General features: G+C 41.8%; 1 protein-coding gene across 9 annotated transcripts in view; it reads right to left on the reverse strand.

The window, feature by feature from the left end:
• Positions 1 to 26,013, reverse strand: part of mybpc1 (myosin binding protein C1) — a 42,871-nt gene that overhangs the window by 8,024 nt on the left and 8,834 nt on the right. For 4 of the 9 annotated variants that reach the window (XM_048267857.1, XM_048267851.1, XM_048267859.1 and 1 more), the window contains 26 exons: positions 25,814 to 25,855; positions 24,501 to 24,611; positions 22,321 to 22,469; positions 21,470 to 21,587; positions 21,315 to 21,366; positions 19,760 to 19,816; positions 19,224 to 19,232; positions 16,668 to 16,831; positions 16,201 to 16,333; positions 14,286 to 14,294; positions 13,613 to 13,737; positions 13,072 to 13,177; positions 12,528 to 12,694; positions 11,853 to 12,018; positions 11,116 to 11,222; positions 8,987 to 9,123; positions 8,054 to 8,213; positions 6,827 to 6,931; positions 6,473 to 6,661; positions 4,747 to 4,881; positions 4,368 to 4,535; positions 3,734 to 3,822; positions 2,911 to 3,106; positions 2,442 to 2,581; positions 1,882 to 2,041; positions 654 to 790 (listed from right to left, as the gene is read on the reverse strand). In XM_048267857.1, coding sequence (XP_048123814.1) covers positions 654 to 790; positions 1,882 to 2,041; positions 2,442 to 2,581; positions 2,911 to 3,106; positions 3,734 to 3,822; positions 4,368 to 4,535; positions 4,747 to 4,881; positions 6,473 to 6,661; positions 6,827 to 6,931; positions 8,054 to 8,213; positions 8,987 to 9,123; positions 11,116 to 11,222; positions 11,853 to 12,018; positions 12,528 to 12,694; positions 13,072 to 13,177; positions 13,613 to 13,737; positions 14,286 to 14,294; positions 16,201 to 16,333; positions 16,668 to 16,831; positions 19,224 to 19,232; positions 19,760 to 19,816; positions 21,315 to 21,366; positions 21,470 to 21,587; positions 22,321 to 22,469; positions 24,501 to 24,611; positions 25,814 to 25,855 — 3,131 coding nt within the window. The remainder of the gene's footprint in view (positions 1 to 653; positions 791 to 1,881; positions 2,042 to 2,441; positions 2,582 to 2,910; positions 3,107 to 3,733; positions 3,823 to 4,367; positions 4,536 to 4,746; positions 4,882 to 6,472; positions 6,662 to 6,826; positions 6,932 to 8,053; positions 8,214 to 8,986; positions 9,124 to 11,115; positions 11,223 to 11,852; positions 12,019 to 12,527; positions 12,695 to 13,071; positions 13,178 to 13,612; positions 13,738 to 14,285; positions 14,295 to 16,200; positions 16,334 to 16,667; positions 16,832 to 19,223; positions 19,233 to 19,759; positions 19,817 to 21,314; positions 21,367 to 21,469; positions 21,588 to 22,320; positions 22,470 to 24,500; positions 24,612 to 25,813; positions 25,856 to 26,013) is intronic. The other 5 variants (XM_048267853.1, XM_048267852.1, XM_048267855.1 and 2 more) reach the window with 5 other exon arrangements.

The following is a 26,013-nucleotide window of genomic DNA, read 5'->3' on the forward strand; positions in this document are numbered from 1 at the left end:
ATTCCTCATGTAGCCAATATCTGAAGGCCTAAGCATCTGGCTGACAAACCAATTCAACTATTTTAATCTGAAACAACAAATGCTCTTCCAAAATCTCTCCTGACCACCATAAAAACAATATGAGCACTATTCTTTGTAGTGTTTAGTATCTTAATGTATTGGAGATCTGTATACAAGAAAGCCAGTACCAGAATTAGCTCAAGCCACCAGCCAAATGCTGGTAAAATGTGAAAGTGTCTGGTAGATTTCAGACACAAAATGATTCACTGTTAAGTGGCTGGTGAGTTTGACCATTTATCTGTCAGTGTCTGGTAGATATTAAAATTTTAAAGAAATAATTTCCGACGCTCCATGAAAGCTTATCCCAGAAAAAGACAAATTCACAAAAAAATCTAAAGTCTGAGTCTGAATCACTGCACTAAAAGGCCTCTCTCCAAACATTCCTGTGGTCATCAGTTTACCGTGTGTGTGGCTCTTATCATGTCGTGTAATATCTCACAGTTCAATCAGAGCACATTCCACACAAGCAACTGAGTTGACTTACCTGTGCGCTAACCAAACACAACCCCGGTCATGCCCCAGACTTACCCCTCCAGTCAGGCACGGGTGACATTTTGGGGTGAGATAAGGGGTGGCTGTGCGGTTTCACCTACCCTGGGGTTTGCCCTGACGCTGCAGTTGAGCGTGGCGTTGTAGCCGGCGACAGCCAAGATGTTGTTGAGTGGCTGCGTGAACTTGGGCGGCTCGGTGAAGTCGCGGTCGATGTACTCGGGGTGCTTGAGGTGGAGCCCTGAACGAGAGCGAGAGGAGAGGGAGGAAGAGGAGGAGGAAGAGGAGCCAGAGGAAGAGGAGCCAAAGGCACAGGCAGAGCAAGAGCAGGGAGGGTTGGAGGAGGAGGAGGAGGAGGAGGAGGAGGAGGAGAAAGGAGAGGAGGAGGAAGGGTGGAAAGGAAGGGAACAGGACGGATGCTGTGCATGATACCGGCTGAATGCTGTATCATGTGGGTTGGACCCTTTATGATGTGTGATGAGGAAGAGACAACATGGCTTTTTGTTTAATCAGAATCAGAACAGTTTAAATAACAGCTCTCTAGAGAGTTGATTTATTAATTGATTTTAGGAGCATATGTCAAATCTTATACAGCGTATGAGATTCAACATATCGTACCATGTTCACACCAAGATGTGACGCTGGTATGTGTGCATGTCTCTTCTCTGTTTAAGCTGGAAGTGTCAACACCCACACGCTTTTCCCCAACCTTTACAATGTACTTAATGTAATCAATTATATTAAAGTCTTCAATTTAACAATTACTTCAAAAAATTTATTTAGGCAAAATATACTATTGTATATATGTACATTATGATTAATAATAAATAAAATAAGTATAGATGTATGTCTCTTGCACTATATCCACCTCTTTAACAATATACTTATTTGATTTAAGGTGACGGGTGGAGAGTAACAGACTATTAAAACTATTTATTACATAACCATGTAACACTGAAATACCTTTTAATAATATAAAAAACTATTTATTACATAACCATGTAACACTGCAATACCTTTAGCCCGTGAAAAAAAAACACAAACAACATTGCATATTCTTGCGTGAACAGACAACAAAATGGAATCATGTGATGCACTCAATTTACTGTTGTGCTTTTCATTTGATGGACAAAATGTTAATTTTCCTTTTGTCAACAAATTAAACTTCACTTCATAGACAAAAGGAAAAAACTTAATATATATATTTATATATATTATTATGCTTTGAGAAGCCATATAGTTATGATGAACTGTCAGTTCATCATAACTATATGGCTTCCCAAAGCAGGATGTCATATGCTGTAGGGTGTTAGAGCCGGAGTAGGGACTGACCTTGCTTGACGATGAGGGCGCTGTCCTTGGTGGCGGTGGCGGACTCGCTGAGGCCGCACATGTTCTCGGCGTAGATGCGGAAGAAGTACTCGTTGCCAACCACCAGGTCAGTGATGGTAAGGCAGGTGCGGTGGTAGTGCTCGATACAGGTGTACCACTCCTGGGGTTGGGAAGGGACGGTAGAGTTACTCAAGTGTACATACACACACACACACACACACACACACACACACACACACACAGTTACTTAAGGGCATTATAACACTTATGAACACACTCGCACACACACACACAGATATAGTCATCATCACATTAAGGTCCAGATGATATAGTCATCATCACATTAAGGTCCATAAATATAGTCATCATCACATTAAGGTCCAAAGATATAGTCATCATCACATTAAGGTCCATATGATATAGTCATCATCACATTAAGGTCCATATTATGATATAGTCATCATCACATTAAGGTCCATATGATATACTGTAGTCATCATCACATTAAGGTTCATATGATATAGTCATCATCACATTATCATCCATATGATAGAGTGTACCATCGTCTTTTTATCAGCTTTCTGAATGGTGTAGCCTGTGATTGGAGCGTTTCCGTTGTCTTTGGGAGGGGACCAATCAAGTGCCACGTTCTCCCCCCATACTTCCTCGATCTTAACACACTGCGGGGGACCGGGAAGATCTAAAGAGGGGGAAAGGTCAAAAGGTCACTAGGATAATCTGCTGCACTAGTCATTTGAACTAGGCTTTATCATTATCATTATCATTATTGTTCTTAGTCTTCTCAAGCATTTCTGACAGGTTTGTCATGGACAGAGAAACAGACAAAGGCCATGCACATCCCAAAAGAGAAAACACACACACACACACACACACACACACACACACACACACACACACACACACACACACACACACACACACACACACACACACACACACACACACGTGAGACATGAGGTGTTTATCCTGGCCCATGAATCCTCCAACAGACTGATAAACAGCACTCACCGACGATCTGGATGTCCAGGATAGCAGTGTCCGTGTGCTTCTCCACCTGCACGGTCATCTCGTACTTGCCGGAGTGCTTCCGCTCGGCCTTGCGTATGAAGAAGATGCTGTCGCACTCCGTGTTGCGGATGTTGACCTGGGTGGGCTCCACCTCTCCACCGTCCTTCAGCCAGCTCACTTTAGGCCTGGGCTTCCCCTGACAAGCACACAAGACATTCTCAGATTTTAAGGGTATTCTTAGGACTTTTTGGGTGCAAATTTGACAGCGTATTTTGGCAACAGTGCATGCGCACTGTGGCCAGGGCAAAGTCAGACACATAGAGTGGGCAGAGTCAGACCGAAGTTAATTAATAAAAGATAGATAGATAGATAGATAGATAGATAGATAGATAGATCAGAATTTAACACAGGTTGCATGTGATTAGTTATTAGTTATTATTTAATTTCACTTCACTGGAGAGGTCTCGCCCATTTCAGAGTACACGTCTTGACGTAGCTTCCTGCTACCTATATCACCGCCGAACTCGGGCCCTTTGTCTTTTTGTCTTAAATAGGACAGCGAAGACCGACAGGAAGTGAGTGGGAGAGAGGTGGGGTGGCATCAGGGAAATGACCACAGGTCAAATTTGAACCTGAGTCTCCGTGGGCACTTGGATCCAAACATGGAATGGACACTGTAGCCACTTAACCACATGACAGAACATTCAGATGCACATACATGTATAGACAAACATCCTGACATAGCCTACAGTACAATTTGTACTGTATATTTGTCCAAGACTGAATTCACACATTCTCACTTTTTGAGACTCTGTGATCTTACCATGAAGGGCACGACAAGATTGACAGCCTCTCCAACCTTACGGACGTATGTCTGCTTCAGGTGCCTGGGGATTCTGATCTTCGGGGGTTCTGGAGGAAAAACAAAAAGTAAAGTTGTGTAGGACTATCTAAAACATGATTATCTAAAAGACACTTTGTGAGATTTTACTCAGATAATTGTGCCAAAATTACTTTTTTTATTCGACCAGCAGGGTTCTTTCAGCCTGGAAATGATATAGATAGATAGATAGATAGATAGATAGATAGATACTTTATTGATCCCCAGGGGAAATTCAAGGTGCACAATTATGCTAAGCTAGGCTAACAGTCTAAGACTGGTTGGGTTATTGCACACACAGAGAAGAGAAGGGTATGTATCCTCTTATCTAACTCTGGGGGAGATGGCAGATAAGCTATTTCCCAATCATTTCCAAAAAAAAGTAGGCGTGTTCCTTTAAAGCAGTAGTTCACAAAAGTGTGAGGAATATAGACGTGCCATGTTGGGCACTATGAACAGCAGGACATTTGTTATTGCTGTGCCTATCTTTATTACCGGTAATAACTTGTTTTTTTGACATGGAAGATTTATTCAAAACAAATTCCCATGAACCTCCTCTAGAGTAGTGGATACTCACCGATGACCTCCTTGACCAGGATGGCGTGCTGTGTGGTGCGGGGTGTGCTGGCTCCGGCGGCGTTGATGGCCTTCACCCTCACCTGGATTTTCACCTCTGTGGGCAGACCCGTGATGGTGTACTTGGTCTTCTCCGTCAGCTCCGGATTGGCTATGATCCACTCGTCCGCTGAAAAGAGAGCCAATCATAATGAGGGATACTGTCAGTATTAAAATCAGCGTTGATCATGATTACATGATTGTGTGTGTTCTGTAAAAAAACAACAAAAAACAACATGGTAGCCATGGTAACCATGGTAACTAAAGCCATGGTAACTAACTGAACATGGGTCCCAAGTGATACTACAATTTGAAATGTGTCTGCTCTAGGTTCCCCTTACATCCTTCAATTTGGTACTCCACCAGATAGCCGTCCAATCCCGCGGCACCAATCGTGTCAGGTGGACGCCACTTCATTGTCACCGTGTCGTCAGTGACATCATCCACCACCAGCATCGTTGGCTCACTGGTTACAGCTGAAACAAACACAAAGAAGTATGCATTTTACTATGAAAAAAGATTGAGAAAAACAAAAAACATTTATCAGCTCCTTCTGTAGCGTCATGTATTTTTAATAATTTATTCCCAGCTTGTTCTGTATATGGTCATCCCCTTGTAGTGTTTAAAATAAATCACCCTATGCCCACACACACACACACACACACACACACACACACACAGAGGCAAGCATGATCAGCCCCTTGTCATGTTCAAAATAAACCACCCTGTGTCACACACACACACACACACACACACACACACATAAACACACACACATAAACACACACAGACACACTCACACATACACACACACACACACACACACACACACACACACACACACACACACACACACACACACACACACACTGACAAACATGCGACAAGTCTGAGCAGAGTGGCTCAGGTCGTAATCAGGCAGGCATGCCACTGATCCATTCCCTGAGTCTTCATTAGATCCCATCTCTTCTATTCTTACCCCGGCACTACATCCCCCCCGCCACCCCCCACCCACACACACATCCCATCTCTCATAAGCCTGCGTCGATTTGGCTGCCATTATAGAGGCATATTTAATATCCCCTAAATCCTCGCTCTATGTGTCGTGAGGTCATGCCTGGAATACTGTCGTGTCCAGAACAACAGCTGCAGAGAGGGAGGATGGTGGTGAAGGTGGGGTGTGTATGTGTATGTGCGTGTGTGTGTGTGTGTGTGTGTGTGTGTGTGTGTGTGTGTGTGTGTGAGCATGTGTGTGTCTTTATTAAAATGCGTGTGTGCGTGTGTGTGTGTGTGTGTGTGTGTGTGTGTGTGTGTGTGTGTGTGTGTATGTTTTTTGTGTGTGTGTGTGTGTGTGTGTGTGTGTGTGTGTGTGTGTGTGTGTGTGTGTGAGTGTGTGTGTGAGCATGTGTGTGTGTGCGTGTGTGTGTGTGTGTGTGTGTGTGTGTGCGTCGTGTGTGTGTGAGTGAGCATGTGTGTATGTGTGTGTGGGGCAAGGCACTTAGAGTAAGGACATATGACAGAGAGATGGGGTGGCAACATTCACATGTCATGTAATATTGCACTTTTACTTGGTCTTAGACGCTACTTGAGCTGAGTCTGCTGTATTTGATAGTGTTGTGAATGAATACGGAACACACAATCTAAACAAACTCACTGAGAGAAACTCTGATAAAAAAATTTCTTATTCATTCTTATTCTCATTTATCTTCACAAAGATCTTGTTGAAATGAAATGTAGGTTTTTAAGATATCTACCATGTGATATGCAACATTTTCCACAAGTGTTGTTAGTGATTAAGCGGTTTACTTAGAGAACATCTCCTCTCATAGCACCACTTACAACAAGTCTTGCTGATCCTAGCACTTACCACCCGTCTTGAACTGACACTCAACTGTTAAAAACAGCACTCACTGATGCACTTATTCTTACTGTACTCTAACGTTTTTAAATTGTCCTAAAATTGTTGAGAGAATTGCTTTAAAAAACTTAAACGGTTTACCATGTTGTTAGTTTGGTTAAAAATGTGTCAGCCAAATGTAATGTAATGAAATGTAAAGTTTAACTCACCGAGTGGCACAAAGGCTTTGGAAGGCCCGCTGGGTTTGGAGACACCAATGGCATTCACAGCAAAGATGCGCACCTCATACGGGACGCCCTCAATCATCTTCTTTGGCTCAAAGGTTGTCTCCTTGCAAAGGTCAAAGTTCAACCTCATCCATCGGGAGCTCTGTTTCTTTTTCCTCTCAATGAAGTAGCCTAAATGACACACACACACACACACACACACATTAGAGTAATGAAACAATCTGAGTATACAAACTGAATACACACAAACACACACACACACACACACACACACACAAACACTCTCACACACATACACACACACACACACGCTATTCACTATTCACATAGGCCTACCCAAAATAGGTGATCCTCCATCATAGTGCGGAGGCTCCCATGTCATGGAACACCAGTCTCCTCCGACCACTGGGACGAGAGGAGCTTCCGGTGCGTCTGGAATATCTAGAGAATCAAATCACACAGTACGTGATACATACAGTATGGTTGTTGGGGTGGTTTGGGACTTGGTTTGTCTGCAACAGACACTTTCCAATGAGGAGACACAGCACTCAAAAAATCATCCATAGAAATGCATGGGGTTAGTTTGTAATGCCAATATGGCAGTTGTCTACACATATCCCGCCGCATACGTGGCAAAAAATTAGAATACATTGTGGCAATCATGTGGTGTGTTGTGATATATTGTGCCAATCATGTGTTGTAATCTCACTGGTGGAGCAAGGTTGGTGTCGTGAAGCCTTGCGTGTGATGCCTGATAAGTGCCCAAAAAGTGTTACAATATGGCCGCCGAGCGGAGGGACTTAAAGGGCCTAAAAGGACTTTGTCTGTAATTAATATGGCTTTTAAGCTGAGTAGACACTGAGATACAGTGACAGACAGTTGCGTATCTGGTACTCGTACAATATGTTTCAATCAATTGCCATTGTTGTGTTCATATTGTGCCTCCATCTGCTCACACGACAAGACAGACAGCCGACAAAAATATCTGACGTGCCAGCAATCCGAATGGACCCGACCAGAGCTAGAATATTGATAAATTCATCTTCTACTCAGACATCTCAAGCCCGCTCAAACGGCATAACAAATCGGCCCAACGCTAAAGTTAGTCAGGTCCGACTGACTGGGCTAGAAAGTATATATACTCTTTTGATCCCATGAGGGAAATTTGGTCTCTGCATTTATCCCAATCCGTGAATTAGTGAAACACGCACAGCACACAGTGTACACACAGTGAGGTGAAGCACACACTAATCCTGGCGCAGTGAGCTGCCTGCTACAAAAGCGGTGCTCGGGGAGCAGTGCCTTGCTCAAGGGCACTTCAGCCGTTCCTACTGGTCGGGGTTCGAACCAGCAACCCTCCGGTTACAAGTCCGGAGCGCTAACCAGTAGGCCACGGCTGCCCCTGAACCTGGACCAAAATCGCACAGTCTGCTTGGTGTTAAAAGGTTCTGTAACAGAACCGGGGTTCCTTCAGCCAAAATTATCATGATTCAGAGTTCTAAGTTGAGGCCCTCATCTCTCCAACGATTCTCCCATGAAGGTCACAAGTCTGCTGTCTCTCACCCACAACCTTGACCTTGACGGTGGCGCTGTCCTCTCCTGCGTCGTTTTGCAGGACTATCTTGTAGTTGCCCGAGTCCTCCCTCTCGGTGACGTCAATGGTCAGGCTGGTGTGGTCAGCGTACGTCTCTGCCCGCACCCTGTTGCCTGAGTCCAAAATCACCTTTAGGGTGAAAAAATTATATACACACATGTAATAAATAAACAGGGAAAAGGCCCCCTCTGTAGAAATAATAATGTAAATGTAAAGTAATATGTACTGTATACCCGTAATCGACCAGCTTTAAACCTATGGGGCTGATGGACACAAAGTGTGTCCAAAGAATTGCTCACAGACTACTCATCACACAAATATCACATGCATATCATGCAAAACCATGCGGCCTAAGGTTTCAAATGGTGCTAGAATTTGAATTTCCCCTTGGGGATCAATAAAGTATCTATCTATCTATCTATCTAGTGGCTAATTGCTGTGATAATACTGAAAATAACTTAGAACCCAAATGGTTTTAACCTTGTTAATCTGGCAATATATTTTACAACAGAGGGATACTTGTTTCGCTGTTACTTAGACATATATCACCTGTCACTTCTGTTTATATCTTTTGCAATCATGTATTCTTCTATGTTGTATTAAAGCATGAAAATGTAATTATTTGACTGGAGTCTCTGACATTGCTGATGTGTGCTGGGGAAGCCTGGTATTGCACCATGTCGTGTTTTTGTTGAATCCCTCTGTAACACTTTAGACCTTTACAGTAATACCCTGTTTCAGACTAATTGTGCATCCCCATTTATGCTAAATCGGTACCCAGTATGTTGAAAACTGACAAAAAGTGTAATTCCTACATTGTGTTACTTTAACTTATTCACTTGTCTCTTCTAAATGAGCCAAACTACAAATGTTGAAATAAGAAGCCAGAATTGTAAGCGCACCCTCTCTCCCTTCATCCAGACCACTCTTGGGGCCGGTTCTCCACTGATGGGGACCTCCAGACGCAGCTTGTTTCCGGCAACGATGGTGATGGTGTTGTCTGGGGCATTCAGCGCTTCCAGGTGCACCCTGGGAGGATCTGAGGAGAGCAGGGCAGAGCAAAACCTCAGCTGGGGCAACCAGCAGGAATTTACCCTAACCATAAATACAACCAGCATGAATTTACCATAACTATAACCATAACCAGCAGGAATTTACCATAATCATAACCATAACCAGCAGGGATTGACCATAACCATAACCAGCATGAATTTACCATAATCATAACCATAACCACCTTGAATTTACCATAACCATAACTATAACCAGCAGGAATCTATCATAACCATAACCATAGCCAGCAGGAATTTACCATAACCATACTCATAACCATAACTATAGCCAGCAGGACATTACCATACAACTAGCCATAACCAGCAAGAATAACCATAGCCATAACAATAACCATAATCTTTGTCAGATTTAGTTGAGAATCAGCTAGTTCAGATGAATCAATATTGTTCAGTTGGAATTGACAAAAATAGACCTATAAATCATTTTCATTCAAAAACCGGACAATTATTAGCCTAGAAATCTAGACGTACCCTAGCAGCAGCAAATTACATTTGCTTCCAGGGCTAGTCTAGCAACTCTTCGTTGGCTTGTGAGCTCGAAAAATTAAACTTCTATCATGCCAATCTGATCGTGTATAGAGTCGTTAGGTGGGCTTAACATAATGATTGATGGCAGAGTTGCAACGGTTTGGCTTGAATTCCTTGCTACTTAAAAAAAAAGAAGATAAATGTTGCTGTTGGCCAACAGTGTAACACCAGTTAAGCTTTTATTAAGTTGGCAAAAGTTTGAACTAGCCAACTACTGTAGCTCCGCTGGTGGGAAACATGGGACTCATAGCGCTGTCCTATTGCGTGCAGAGGGAATTTGAAAGACAACCGATTATACCGCCCCTCGGACTGAGCACTGCGAACGGTGAGTACCCAGACCCTACATTTTACAGTTTTTTTCTGAATGCTTAAACACATTTTTTGTAACTATGGCTTTTTTTGCAAAACTCTACACACAAATGGCAAAACCACTCACCGAGTTCGCAAAACTAAAAGCACAAACACTGCTTTGCACTCAGTTTGCAATTTTGTAACACACACTTTGCACAACTGTAGGCACAATGGCTATTATTTACACTATTTTGCCAACTCTCTGGCACATTTTCTCATGTGAAAACTGTTTTAGATAATTAGTTCACTTTGCAATCAGCGTAAGCACTATAAATAAGCCACAGGTAATGTACAATGGGTACGATGGAGTGAGCAGGAAGAGTGAGAAGAGAAAAAACAGACAAAAACAGTCTACATGTGGGGATATTGTCATGTCAGGCCTGGATAATGCATTCCAGAATATATTTTTTCCCGGTGCCTTGGACTAGGACATTGCATGTGATGTAGACAGAATTTTGAGAGAGACGACCCGATGTAGACTGATTTGTTTTGTCTCAGTGAAATGCTATTTTGTGTTTTAACTTGGAAAAACACACTTGTGTTTGTTTTGATGTGTGTAAATAAACACTAATACTTGAAGTTGGGATCCCTGTATGTTTACAGAACTATGACAAAAGTATGACCTCAAACTGACATAGTCTACCTTGTGCACAGAGAAAGCAAAAAGCCAGATGTGTTTTTATTCATACCATCAGTGTGTTGTTGGCACATTGTGTGCTTACTATTGTGATGGCTTGTGTTTACTGTTAGATCTGAAAACACCATTTTTACTGAAGGTGTGAAGAGTTAAGCAAGGTGTGTTAGCTTTTGCAAGAGAACTACAATGTTTTGCTGATTGGGTGAGAGGTTTTGCCATTTGTGTGTAGAGTTTTGCAAAAAAATGTGTTTAAGCATTCAGAAAAAACTGTAATGTGGGTCTGGCTTGTCAGGCTAGACAATTATGGCAACCGAAAAAACAAAACTTCTTGTACTGGAAATAATGAATGTATCTTGTGGCATTGTGTTGAATGACTGCTGAATCTATTCTGAATAATTCTACCATACTACTGATAATGAGAGGAGGGGCACTCGCTGTTTACCGTGAACTTGAACTTTGCAAGTTAGGCTCTGAGAGTAGCCCTCGGGAACAAACATGTAGTCTCCTGCATCATGAATCGTGGTGGCCTGGACCTCCAGCCTGTGGTTCCTGTCATAAACAACAATAAAAACAAAACTCGTCTTTACAAAGAAACTTTTCAAAATGATCAGTGTACAAACCGAGATGTTTTTTCCTGTGTTTTGATGATGTTTTATGAGAACTTGCTCTACAAAGGTAGATGGGATTAAACTTAATGCTTAATGCATTTAAAGGCTTGATCACTCGGGATACTTGGAACTTCGGTCTAGTCTGACACTGCCCACACAGTAATGCACAGAGTAATACATATGTCCTGCATATAAAATGACCTGACTAAGTGAATGTGTGTGTGTGTGTGTGTGTGTGTGTGTGTGTGTGTGTGTGTGTGTGTGTGTGTGTGTGTGTGTGTCTGTGTGTGTGTGTGACTGTGTGTGTGTGTGTGTGAGAGAGAGAGAAAGAGAGAGAGAGAGAGAGTTATGTGTGTGTCTGTGTGTGTGTGTGTGTGTGTGTGTGTGTGTGTGTGTGTGTGTGTGTGTGTGTATGTGTGTGTGTGTGTGTGTGTGTGTGTGTGTGTGTGAGAGAGAGAGAGAGAAAGTTATGTGTGTGTCTGTGTGTGTCTGTGTGAGAGAGAGAGAGAGAGAGAGTTATGTGTGTGTCTGTGTGTGTGTGTGTGTACATGTTTTGTCCTGTTCTTCATACCTGGCCCGGTGGAGGATATTGATGCGGTCACTGGACTGGATCAGCTGCCCGTTGCGGTACCAGCGGCCCGGAACGTTGCCCGGGGAGATCTCCAGGTGGAGGGGAAGAGGCTGACCCAACAGAACCGTCATATCCTGCAGATCCTGAAAGATCTTCAGAGGTTTCACTGAGACAAGAAGAGAAGAAAGAGAGAGAGAGAGATGTAGATAGATAGATAGATAGAGATAGATAGATAGATAGATAGATAGATAGATAGAACAAGAAAACAGATCCACCAGACAGTCTATCCATCCAAAAAAAAAGCGAAAAAGCTAAAGCGAACTGACTGATATGATCACAGAGGGAAATAAAGGAGCACCAACAAGACAACTTGCGGGATTATGATGTTTCTGTAACCATAAATATAACAACTGAGGAGAAGTTTGCAGTCATTCCTTTATGATGATGATTATGGCATATAAAACAGATACTGTGTATATGCTACTGAATGATACGATGTAAATACAAACCAAACAGTTAATTTGCTTGTCCATTAAGGAAAAAAGTCACGTCTGTTTTCCAAAAGTGTGAATGCACTTGTGACAGGCATCCAGTAAGCTGTCTATTTGTCTTAGATTGATATTAAGTGAACCTTGGCCTTAGCAGAAGGCTATATTTCAGAACACTGGTACTTACAGTCCACCTGAACATGAGCCTCAGTGGTGCCCCCTGTTGCCTTGAGGGAGTAAGTGCCAGTGTCCTCCTTCGTGGCATCGTCTATGATCAGCCAATGCTTGGTGCCCTCGGATTTCACCCGGTACCGAGACCGGACTCCAGTTGGGACTTCAACACCATTCTTCATCCTGTGGAAATATGGAGTCTGGGTTTCATTCTTCATTCCATCACCAGATAGAAGCCCAATCTACACTCAGCTCTGTAGCACTGTAGTGCTCTTGCTCAATAGCTATCTAAGCTATTGAGTAAGCTTTTTTTGCTATCTAAGCATCTCAGATAAATGTCATGGATTATGCCAAGTCCTAAACTAAAAGAGAATTTCAATAAAAGATCTCCACTGAAACAGTGTTTTTAGTCTAGGTAAGGAGTAGACTGTAAGGTAAGGAGTAGACTGTGTCTGCGTTCCAATTCACATACTTCTGTACTTATAATACCTTATAATAGTGCACAAGCACGTCTGCACTCATATTATTTATTGTTAGTACAGAAGTCTGCGTTGTAGTACCATTTCACTTTAGCCCCCTCTTCAGTCACTTCACACTCCAGCTCAATGCGCTCATTGACTGTAGTCTTCACAGGCTCCAGGTGCTTTACAATATTCACAGGGAGCTCTGCCAAGAGAGATAGTGAGAGAGAGAGAGAGAGAGAGCACAGTTTCATCATCAGAGTGGGACAGACAGTATTGTGATTATTTGGAAGTATGTGTGTGTGTGGGTGTGGGTGTGGGTGTGTGTGTCTGTGCAGGCTGGGCAGACACGCAGACAGAACTGAAGTGTAGAGGTGTACGCACATCTATAACAATTCTACAGGTGCTGGATACTAGAAATACTGAGTAAAACAAAAGATAGCCGCACACTGTCTCAAAAGGTCCCAGTTTAATGGTGGGTGATACACAACGTTTCGACCACTCAGGGCTTCGTCAGGTACACCTGAGTGGTCGAAACGTTGTGTATCACCCACCATTAAACTGGGACCTTTAGAGACAGTGTGCACACACGCAGACAGACAGACAGACAGGCAGACAGACAGGCAGACAGGCAGAGTACCTTTAACAAAGAGCTCAGTTGAACATTTCTCGTCTCCAGCACTAACTGAGTAGGCAGCATCGTCGTTTATCTGGCAGTTGTTGATGACCATAATCCTTTGAGTACCCTTGTGCTCAAAGATGTACCTATCCAACAAACCCACAACTTATAAACATCCACGCAATGCTGTGCAAAATCACATCTGAAGTGTGAATATATGTCTACATCTCTATAGGCCATAATCAGCAGAGTTTATGTAAGATTTGGGTTTCAGTTCATGTAAATAAACAAAATGATAGTTTTTCAGCTTTGCTTTATGGGTCAAGAGTGAAGAGTTCATAATAATAATAATTCATAATAAGAGTACTGTACTGGCACAGAAAAAATAGAACTTAACACTAATACAATGCAATACTTCATTCATATTAATATATACAAATGCATCTTGCATATAGCTCAGAATAAATAGGTAAATGTACTTTTAAAAAAGTCTTGAACTATTTAGTTGTTTAAAAATTCATACCTTAGAACCCTGCCCCACAAAAAAACAACAATTGTCAACAATTGCTTTGCATCTTTTTCTCTCTGAGAGTGTATGGTAAAGCCAATAAAACAGGAGGTCTCACTCTAAATAGGATGAAATAACATGAACTGTCAGCGTTCATAGAGCTGTATAGCAGATGAGCCGACTTACTTCCGGTTACTTTAGTTGTGTTCCGGAGCAGAGAGCAGACAAGGGCGAGGAAGGCGGCGGAGGAGGAGGAGGTTACACGAGAGAAAAGACAACCCGGCAAAAACACACACACACACAGACACACACAGGACAGAAGGAACAAGGTACAGCAGACATCATGCCTAAGTCACTAGTGGCTGGAGCAGCCATTAGTGGCACTGTGACACAGAACAACAAATAAACAGTAAACATAAACATGACCATAAACATAGAGAGATAGCACAGTGGAGCCTGTCCGGGAGCAGGGAATCCTGGGGGATATACCACCGGCGATCAGACGAATGGGAAAGTGCAGTGACCTTCCAGATGGCTTTAACCTCGACTGGCTTTGAGTGACCTCTGATCTTAGCCTGTGTTACCCAGCAGATTTTACTGTGCTGCTTTAAGAGGCTGTGTGTAAAACCTGAGTAACCTCAAGCTGTCTTGAATACACTAACATGTCCGTGACCGCACTCCTCCACCGAATCTACTAAACCGCTTCACTGTTTTACTACAAGGATGTGCAGCCTCACCAGGGGGCTGTGAGGCAAAGTAGAGACAAAAAGGTACATTTCACATCTTCTTTTTTTGTCCTAACACTTCCTGTCTCCTCAAGGGACATTGTTTCTCTGCACACAGGATATCAACCCCCAGCCACACAGGTCCTGTTTAAATAACAGTTCTAGAGGTGGGGTCTACAGACGCTACGTTCAAGAACACAATGCTCTGTGTTGCTTACACCAACAGAGCCACCATTGTCCATGGACTTGACTTAATAATTGTTTATTTTGCGTAAAGTGGGTTGAGTGGCCAGAAATGGCACTATATAAATAAATGTTTACTTATTTACTTACTGCTGACTGTCATTCAGGCTGAAGTGATGTCTACTCTCTGTCCCTGTCATGTTTAGAGGCAAATTCAGACTACATGGTATCAGTGTGATTTGTTAGCAGCAATCCCTTTTCTCTGCCACCCTCTTTTCCACAGGCTCTGGAATTCCATTGGTAAAATTCACAAAGTTTGTGTGGGTCATGTAGGTGGATTTCATTATTTATTTATTTGTTTGTTTGTTTATTTGTTTGTTTGTTTGTTTGTTTGTTATTATTTTGAGGACTTTGAGGTAACTACAAAGCCAGCCACTGTTAAAGACCTGTAAAGAAGGCACTGCCATTTCCTGTCTGAAGAAGGAAGGACCTGTCGTTAATTGCAAAAGGACAATTAATTAATTGACCAAGTACATTAGCATACTACATTACTGTCTGAATGTAGCTGAGGACCAAATGTCAACCCTTAGGACGCTTCCTACACATCGCCTTCCAGCCCTCAACAGTGTTGAGAGAACATTACATGTTTGTTTGGAATTGCCAGCGAATAATTCACAATGCAATTAGGTGCCAGAGGAAGTTAGAATTGAGTGCAACACAGTACTATTCACAGGATGGATACACATTCCTGCTTGTTGCACAGCTGTTGCATTGAAAAGGACAACAATATTTTGGTTCAGTCGTTGTTAACAATTTGGTTCATTGTTGTTGTTTTTTTGTTGTTTTTTTTCTGTGGGAAGAGTTTGTTCATGATCTGTGAGGATTGGAATGTGTCATGTCATGCCGCTACAGCATAGCGGTGCATTCAGTTTGTATCTGTGGACCATTGCTGGAAAGCCCAAGCACAGCAAAGAGTACAAACACATCTCTATATTATGAAAACAGAAGACAAAACAAAAAACAAAAGAAAGTTCATCAAAACAACAAAAAGTAGGAGCAAGACCACAAATGAAACTTATTTTATGAGAGGGGCCCCAAAAATGCTTTTCATTTGTGTGAAGACAGAGGGTGAAAATTAATGTGACAGTAAAGGAGGGACAGAGAGAGACCAGACGGAATAAAATGTCACCTACTTGGGAGTGGGGCGAATCTCTTGACCGTTCTTGTACCACTTTAACTCCACTGTTGGGTCTGCTAGGTCGACTACAAGTCGGATTTTTCCACCTTTGTCTGCCTGGTACGCTGGATCCAGTTTCTTGGCAAAAGCTTTGGATAAAACGCAGATCGGTTGAGCATGTAAGAAAATCCACTGTCACTGACAAACTTCAACAAACAGTTTTTAAAATACACATTACATATTACTTTGTGAGTTTTCTGTGATCCTGCAATGATTGCCTAAATACATTTTGGACATTTCAGTGTATTTGAATAAAAATGTTTGTGATTTTGTTTGTGTAATACCATAGTGGTGTGTGTTACTACTAAAGATGAAAACATGACTTTCGTGTGTGTCTTTCGTCCTCCATGGCCAAATGTGCTAGACTGTGAATACCATCAGGGAACTGTGTTGAAAATACTAATAAGCAGTGATCACGAGCACCTTCACTCTTCTTCACGACCTTCGTCGTCTTCTTCAGTCTCTTCAGAAGCCCACGCAAGTCAGTGATGCCGTACTCAAAAGCTATCCTTTCGTACTCGTCCGGTCGGGCATTTTTGAGGATCTCCCAGACGTCGACGTCGGGGGCTTCCTCCTGTTTCGGTTCCCTAGGGAACCACCACAGGTGAAGCAGGGAGGCAGTGTGAGGTCAGACATAAATTGAGTGAATTTGCGACGTGTCCTAAAGAACTCCATCAGCAGTGAGAGTCAGTCAGTGGGGGAAAGTACTGGTCTAAATTCTTAAAGGTACAGTGTAGAACAGGTCTGAAATTTTTTGAAGGTACAGTCAGTAATTCTGGCAAATGGATGTTAATATTTGAGCTGAACAGCCAATCATAAGAGTTTATAACTCACGAGTCACTGTGGCACTATGACTGTATGTTTGTTTACTGTTTACAGTGACATGATTATGCACAAACACCACAATTCTTCAAACACATACACTAGTGGTTACACAGATACTGATATTTACTAATTGTAATTTCATAATATTTGTCAACCCGTCAACAAGTCGTTATTTACCGGTACAGTGCTAGGCTAACATTATTACTGCTAGTGCTAGCTGTTGGTGGGGATGGGTGGGGGTTCATGGTTATCCATGGCAGACATGTGCTTACTGTACTTTAAAACTACAGTACACAACTTACATGTCACTGTGAAACAACAGATGACATTTTCAGTGAAGTACTTCCATACATATGAACGTCTTTTGTCCATGACTAGCTGACTGATGCCTATAGCACTGACTAGTGTTTTTAATAGTTAACTTGATGATAGCTGATGAAACCCCTAGCATACACAGAATGGAAAACTAAATGGCTGTCGAGAGTGATTCACTGAATTTGACAAACATGTATTGGCTTAGAATTTCTGACTGTACCTTTAAATGACAGAGGACCAGTTTCGGAACTACTGTAGTGACCAGAAAACTGGTCAGAATGGAACTTCCTGTTTTCCTCCCACCTGTTCCTATTACTGCTTCTCTATATCTCAGATTTTTCTCTCTCTCTCTCTTTCTCTTTCCCTTTATGGTTCTTACTTTCTCCTTCTTCCTTACTCTTTGCATCCCACTATCTCTACGATTTCTCTGTCTGACTCTCGTTCAGTTCCTCAGGACATGTCACCAAAGGGATGGGCTTGGCCAAGTACTCTGGCTGCTTTCTGGTAGAACGCTGTGATAAATGAAGTCTTACGTGAAGATGGAAAAAATTTAGGCTAGCGAAAAGGTCAGAGGGATTCTGATTGCTGGGTTCAGTTTAGGGGTCTTCTAGTGTGGAGTGACTAGGGAATGTGTAAAAAAGGGTTTTTTCAGCAAAGGAAGGATGGGAGAGGGGGAGAGTAATGTGGGGGGGGGCTGTGACAGAATGTGGTGTATTTATTTTATGTATTAACATTTAGTAAAATGCTAATAACCATGTTATTGTGGTGCCACTAACGTTGAGGAGGTGCACAAGAAGAAACTAATGGGAGTGTGGGTATGTATGGATGTTCATGTGGGAACTGATTATAACCATATACCCATGTAGCATTTGACTTTGAGACGGATTTGGTCCATACTTGGCCAAGATTCGACTCAGTGTCGTTTACCACTGTGCCTGGGCATTTGATAAAAGGGATTTAATGACATTTTAAGGGAGAGGAATGTCATGTTTACTTTTTTTATTATTTCAGAACATATAAGGATCAGGTCGATTTCAGTGCATGTCATGCAAGATAGTTAAATGGGAGTGTTCTAAGATAAGATGACCTTCAGTACATGAAGAGCAGTCTTATCTAACGTTCTCACCAGCTGAAATGAGCCCATCCCTTTTTCTGAGTGTAATCACATTTGGGTTTTAATCACATCAGGGTTGTTTGACTGCTAGTAAAGTTGTTTTATGGCAGGGGGGTTAGGTTACAGTTAACCAACAAGACCAGTTAAATAAGTATGTTTGTTCAGGTTGTGAGAAGGCGGTTTAGTCAATATCAGACTCAAGGCAAACAGCTTTTTCTTTCATAGACATTTCCTGAATGTCAGAAAGATTCAAAGGCCTAGAACAGCATGGCATTATTGTTTTCAATTTCTACTCCATAAAACAAGAGAACATTTCAAGTCCACTTAGAATCAGGCAGTTATTAACTACTCTACATATAGTAATGAAAAAAATAGTTTTAACTTGTGTGTTTTCTAGTTTTGAAATGTTTGTGTAGTGATAACACTATTTCGCAGCTTCATTTACAAGAAGTCCAACAGCAGGTCAAGAATGACTGGAATGGACCCCATGTTCGGAAAGGTCACTGGACCAATGGTGGATGATACCATTTCCATCATTTCTGACAGCTAATTGGAGGGAGTCATGAATGCTGCCTTCAAATGAAGTGTTACCACACTACAGTCGGCCAACACTCTTGCTTGTCCACTTCCTGGAACTACATTGCATGCTGGGAAAGCTTCAGGATTGGTCATACTTACCGGTAGTAAGGTCTAATGTTAATTTTTACCTATGGTACTCTACTAACCTGGCATTTCTGAATATGCGGGGAAGAAGAAGAAGACAAGCCCAAAATAAGTGGAAAAAAAATGTACTGAGGGATTTTCGACTGGTTTTGTATTGTTATAGATTTTCCTGACTATTGTACAAGAGAGTGTGTGTCTGGTTGTACACCACAAAGCCAAGGAAAACAAATTCAAACCTCATAGCTAATGATAAATAAAACTGAAAGATAAGACGTCCTGATGACTTTCAGTTGATTTGGGGTACTAAGATCTACAACAAGAAATACTGCTCAGTAATGTAGAATTATCGATAGTTTGTATACCATGGATTTGTTCTTGACAAATAACTTCATTACCTTTACAAAATAATGAGGAAAGAAGATAAAAGGGAAAAAAACACAAGAAAAAAAAACAAAGACTCAAGGAACCAAACACATAAGAGAGGAAAAAAAAGCTTGAAGAGGAAGAAAAAGAGGAAATCTGTCAGGGCTTGACGTGAAAAAGAACAAGAAGGTGCAAAAAAGACTCCGCCCAGTAGGGGGCAGACTGCATTTCTCACCTATGCTTTAGAAGACCACTAAAGTCAAGCTCGCCCGCATCCTCCTGGCCTTCACTGCTGTTATACAGACAAGAAGAGATTAATGGAAATTTCCGTTAATTGAAACAGGCACTAAACAGAGAACAATGCTAAACAGAATAACGCAAAGCTGAGGTGGCTTATAGCAATCTATGCATTAAGCCAGTGCTAACGCATGATTGGCCACTTCTCACAATGACCCTTTTTTTGCCTCTCTTTCATGTACTTTGAAAACAAAAAAGATCAAACTGGCAAAAAAAACAGGTTTGTGGAAGTGCTACCAAGAGCAATCCCAGTACCCACATACTAGCATCCTCACAAAGGTTCTGCAGTGTTGCCTGGGCAACACTAAACAGATATGATTGCAAGGATGTGCAAAGGGGTGGGATTTTGTACTTTTGCGTTGCTTTCTGACACATTGTTGTTGACTTTCTGGGTGAGGAGATGCAAGTGTTGGCCTTTTGAACAGAACACATTAGAGTTGATTGGTTTCTGGTAATAACCCTTTTATAAATGGTTAATCATTTCCACTTTGATGGAAACCAGCTTGTCCCTTAATCAAACCATGCCCTTGTTTTGGTTTGCTATGGGTATCTAAGGTGAGTTAAGGTGGTGTTTTTCTAAATGTGTTTCAAACAATGTTAATGTATTCCTGTACATTTTAAGGCACCTAAGCATGTTCCTAACCTTGTACACTTTTGCTTCTGTAACGGAGGCGAACTGAGCTAGCGTGCTAGTTGCCCGTGTAAATCCTCACAGCCCTAACCTTAAGAACGCTTCTAACCGCTGAGTTGGAAGCCTGGGCTTTTAGCTCAGTGGTTAGAGCGTTCGACTCCCATGCCGGTGTGTGTTGAGGTGTGCGGGTTCGAGGGCCATCAGCGGCGGACGAATTACGACACTTCTTCTAAGGGGTATTTGCTCTGCTACTTTGAGTTTTGCATTTGTGTTGCATTAAAGGAAAACTCTATCTTGGAGTTATTTTGGAACTAGTGTAAACTTTCTTTGGGGACCAAAATGACGTTAATCGGAGTAGATTTGAATAAGACCTGAGTAAGCAGTTGTGAAGCAGCATATAGCATAGCCTTGAGGGCAAGCTCACTAGATAATGGGGGTGGATAGGTATACTGACAGCACAAACAGTCTTTCTTTATACCCTATTTTTACACAGGCACAGGTAACAATCATTTTTTGTCTGCAGGGTCTCTCCCCACAATAGTTATATTTTGAGCCTAATCTAGCCTAGCCTCAGCTTAAGGTAGCAAATTACTTTGAAGCTATGCTATATGATATTTCCTTGCAAATACATATTCCAATCATACTCAAAGCTACTCCGATTAACATTATTTTTTGTCCCCAATGAAAATTCGCACTCACTGTCATCCAAAATAAGTTGTTGTTGGACCAGAGTTTTCCTTTAAGTAGACAACCAAATCGTATCTGTTCTAAATAATTCCTGGAAGACCTATTGGGATTCTCAGATCTGTGATATTGAAATAGGAAGTTTATTTCCTGGTGGTGGTTAGATCTTTCTCAGTACCTTCTTTTGAAAGCTGATCGAATGTCAACGTTTGATTGACCAGTTTCAATTTCTGAAAAACAATTAGCCAAGAACATCAATAAGTTTCGCAAAAGAATAAATCATAATTAATGATCTCTTAATACAAAAAAAAAAAAAATCTGCACACTGCAAACCTTTCACTTCCAGGTCAAAGGAGCAACTGTCGAATTTGTCCTTGTAATTCACTTCACACCTGTAGTTCCCAGCATAATTGGTTTTGGCCTTAATAATGTGCATCTCAAATGTGTGAATCTGTAGATCAACAAAATAAGCAAAAAGTGTTTACATTGTGACATTAACCACAACAGTTACAAAGACTAAATGTTGAAGGTCTACTTCATTCATCAGTTAGCACTTCTTTTTGAAGGCCCACATTTAATGATCAACATGTGGTTTGAGCAGAAAATTGGTCAGTGAAGCTCCATAGGCTTCCATTCATTCGGAGCTTGCTCGTGAGTGCCCTGTAGATGAACTGCAGCCAGTCTCAGAAACAGGAATTGTTCTGAGAGTGAAACTTCTCCTGGTATTAGACATTCTCTGTGCACTTTTTAAAATCTTGACTCTGCAGCTGAAGATCATGGGCTTGATTAAAGGAACCGTATGTAAGATTGTGGCAAAAACTGGTACTGCAATCACTTTCAAATTACTGTAGAGAGATATATCCCCTCCCCCTCCCCCCTGACTGGTAGAGCTGGCAACCCGGATGCTAAAACACTACTGACTTCATGATTAGTAGGTGGAGGGTGGCGCATCAGGCCAAAACACAACATAAACATCAGTTGAGGGCTGCAACTTCACTTTTTAAATGACAATATCCTGGCCAGACTACTGTTGTCAGTGATATAAGTATTTGAAATGAACATGATTTCTTAATGTCTAGTGACATATCAGAGACATTTTATGATGAATTGAAATACATTTCTTACATACGGTTCCTTTAAGCATGAGACTTACCTTCCTGTCATAGGCTGGTTTGCAGGCCTACCTTGGAGAAGCGGTCAAATGACTCCTTCAGCTGCAGGTGTTTTCCTGTCTTGCTGGCCAAGTCCATCCATTTCCCTTTGAACCATTTGATTGTAGGTTTACGTAGCAGGTCTTTTGCCTCCACCTTGGCAACAAAGGTGATGTCATCACCTGAGAAAACATTATCAATATTGAGAGAAAGTGGAATAGAACATTATGTCCAATATTCCAATATATGGTTTAATACAGGGGTCTCAAACTCAAATGAGCTGGGGGCCAATTCTGCCAACGTCATCTGATTGGAGGGCCGAAAAATCTGATTTTTCAAATACCACACAAAACTGCAAACAGAAAGTGCAAGTGTTTTTATCTAGTTTTAGACACCTAAAATAAATAAATATTAATACAAATTATAAAATAAATGAAAAACATAAAAACAGGTATGTGTGTGTGTTTCACACCAAATAAAAATATTTCCTCTCATAACTTTTTTAAACCTGGCAAACTAGGCATCAGGGTTAAGAAAGCCATTGCCAACACCATTGGATTTTTATATCAAAATGTCAAACAGTTCCTATCGCGGGTAATCTGCAGTACCCAGAAGTTCGCATCATATTGCGGGTGACTTTGTATTTCTTTAGAGCCCTATTTCTACTAGCCCTGCTGTCTGTACCACATCCATTACGGACACCATCATCACGATTACCACTGCAACCTCCAAGCTATGTTGGGCAGAGGGTCGAAACAAGCATGGTATGCTTAGTGGACACCGTTGTATACACGCACCTCCATTCACAGACGCTCGATCGATCATAATCTCCAAAAGGATATTCTCCTTCAGAATTAGAATAGGTGAATAACATAGCTTACCTAAGACTTCATCACACGTGAACGTTTTTCAACATTTGGTGTAGGCCTATTCCTGCTTCAATTTCTGCAACACTATGGCCTGCATCGCTTCCGCGTCATTACATATGCACGTCTTTGTGTTTCTCGCGTGTAATAGGCTACAAGTATTTCCCGAAAACTTTGCGCAGCGATTTTGGGTTTGAATCAAGCTCTGGATGTCTTGCACATAGTGGAGCAGAGTAGGCCTACAAATGAGATTTGTCACCGTACCTGGATCTATCGTCTATTTTAATCAGTATCGTTGTTTGTCGCAATTAATAGCCTCAAGGGCCGGATTACATTATTATTTTGTCATACGTCGCGGGCCGGAATTGGGCAGGACGCGGGCCGGATTTGGCCCGCGGGCCGGGTGTTTGAGACCCCTGGTTTAATGTTTTGCATTATGTCCAGTATTCCAATATGTGGTTTAATGTTCTGCATTTCTCATTAGTGGGTCACTTTGATACTAAAAGTATGGTTCTATGTAATGACTGTATGATATCTGTACCCGTTCCTGTGTATATCTGTGTGTGACTTTATTTAGAGATAAGCGGGAATATTATGACTTTGCAGTGTTTTACTGTTCTGCATGGCTGCAGTCTGCTCCAGATTGCCAGGTTGCCACTAATCAGAGTCTGATTCAGTGTAGTCCATGTGAGATGGGATGACCAACGCCATCTCCCGTCAGCCTGGAAGGATACTTAAACCCTAACTATTTCCTTGTCTAGTTAGAGCAGCTGATGGATCTTTAGGTGAAGTCATGCTGTCTCTCCCTTGATGTGCATCATTGTAAATAAACTCTGTTCCTGATTTTTCATACTATTGGTCTGACTGGGTCTCTATTAAATCTATGGTATCAAAATTACCATCAATATATTTTCTTATGTTTTACCATCATCGACAGTACAGTCAATTTAAGAGTTTGCCTATGTATTATCTGTTTTGAAAAAGTGGGGGGAGATTTAAAAAAAAAACTGCCAGTCCTGACAAACAAATAATTCTAAAAAAAACATAAACTCTGCATTACTTTAAACTGTAGGAGATTAGCCATATGTTGTTTCCCCATGAGTAAACACACAAACACAACAACAAAAATGTTAAAACAAAACATTTTGGGGTTTTTGCCTTTATTCTAAATAGGACAGTTTAGAGTGACAGGAAATGAGTAGGAGAGAGAGATGGGGTGGGATTAGGAAATGACCGCAGGTCGGATTCAAACCCGTGTCCCCATGGGCACTTGGGCCCGTATGGTATTGGTGCTGTAGCCTTTTGCACCACAGCACCCCCGAACAAAACATTTCTGATGTCACTCACCAACGGAGATGGACGATGTTTCTGGTCTTTCAATCAGGAGGGTGGAAAGAGGCGGAGGCTCAATTGACTTGTCCAAGTCCTCAGGGGGCTGCCCTTCCCCCAAGGACCACACTGGCCAATCAGGAGAAAGACGCATGTTATCATCACCATCTAATTATTCCAGTATACATATTCCGGCATTTGTACTCACCATTTCCTGGGCTCCAACAGACTATCTCCACACACACACTTACACAAACACATACTCACTCACTCTCTCTCTCACACACACACACACACACATATACACACACACACACACACACACACACACTCTCTCTCTCTCTCTCTCTCTCTCTCTCAAACACACACAGACACACACACACACACAACACACTGAGAAAACACAATGGCTCTTTCACATAGCACATTCATAACGACAGCATAGCAAGCTGGATCTAAAGCTTGAAAAGCATGTAACACTAAAGCCTCATAGCAAGCATGAACACACAGAAAAGATGATTAGTGGGACCCTGTGGAGAATAGCTGGAAAAAAGAACGATTGACATCATTTATACACACAGTATGGAACTAGAATGTTTGGTGTGTCATATCGAGGAATGTTGTTTCTTTATAACTTTATTTGAGTTTATTCGAGATATCCCCCAGAGGACATCCTGACACGTTGATTTCCAGTAAGTCCAGGGTGACTCACTTGTAAACAAACCATCACTTTTACCTACTACTGACACACTATCCTGTCACTTTTGTCATGATTCTTGACTCTTAACACCTCAACAAGCAGTAAACCCTGAAGCTATAAAAATTAACATTCAACACAACACTCTGCCCTACATTTATCCATTGAAGTATATACTCCCTTTCTAGGGATAAAAAAAGCAGTCTTGTTCATTTCCCCAAGGCATATGGATAAGGGGACTGTTTTCCCAAAAATCCCATAGCTTCCTACAAGCAACCAAGAGGAAATAGGAAGTTGGGGCACTATGGAGTTTTAGGAAAACCAGCCCTTTTCATAACAACGCCATTCAATGCCCAACTAACCAAGCCACATAAAATATTATAGTCGGCCTGGTTCCATTGGGCCCTTCAGTGTGGTGAAATGAACACCAAATTCTCTGTATACTAACTTTATGAGAGTTTACTAGTTTAAACTGAAAACCACTGCACTCTTTGAACTTGCGATGCGTTACTTTATTTGACGTATACCTATCCTATGATCAAACACCCTCTCAGCCTCAGCACCATCTGTCTGTCGTGATGCAGGCTGGTGTGAGGCCTGGTTATAAATGCGTTTCTGGGCATTAAGATATTACCTGAGTCTTTTCTCCCCATGGCGGACTGAGGGATGCTATCATCTAGACGGAGACAGAGAGACGTTTACAGCATATTGTAGTAAATAATACTGTAAAGGTGACAAGCAGCAGACACGCTTAGACACAAACATATACACATACACACGCGCACACATACACATGCACAAATACACACACGCACAGCTGGTGCTGTACATGTG

Source organism: Alosa alosa, chromosome 17, assembly GCF_017589495.1.
Source record: "Alosa alosa isolate M-15738 ecotype Scorff River chromosome 17, AALO_Geno_1.1, whole genome shotgun sequence".
NCBI classification, from domain to species: Eukaryota; Metazoa; Chordata; class Actinopteri; order Clupeiformes; family Clupeidae; genus Alosa; species Alosa alosa.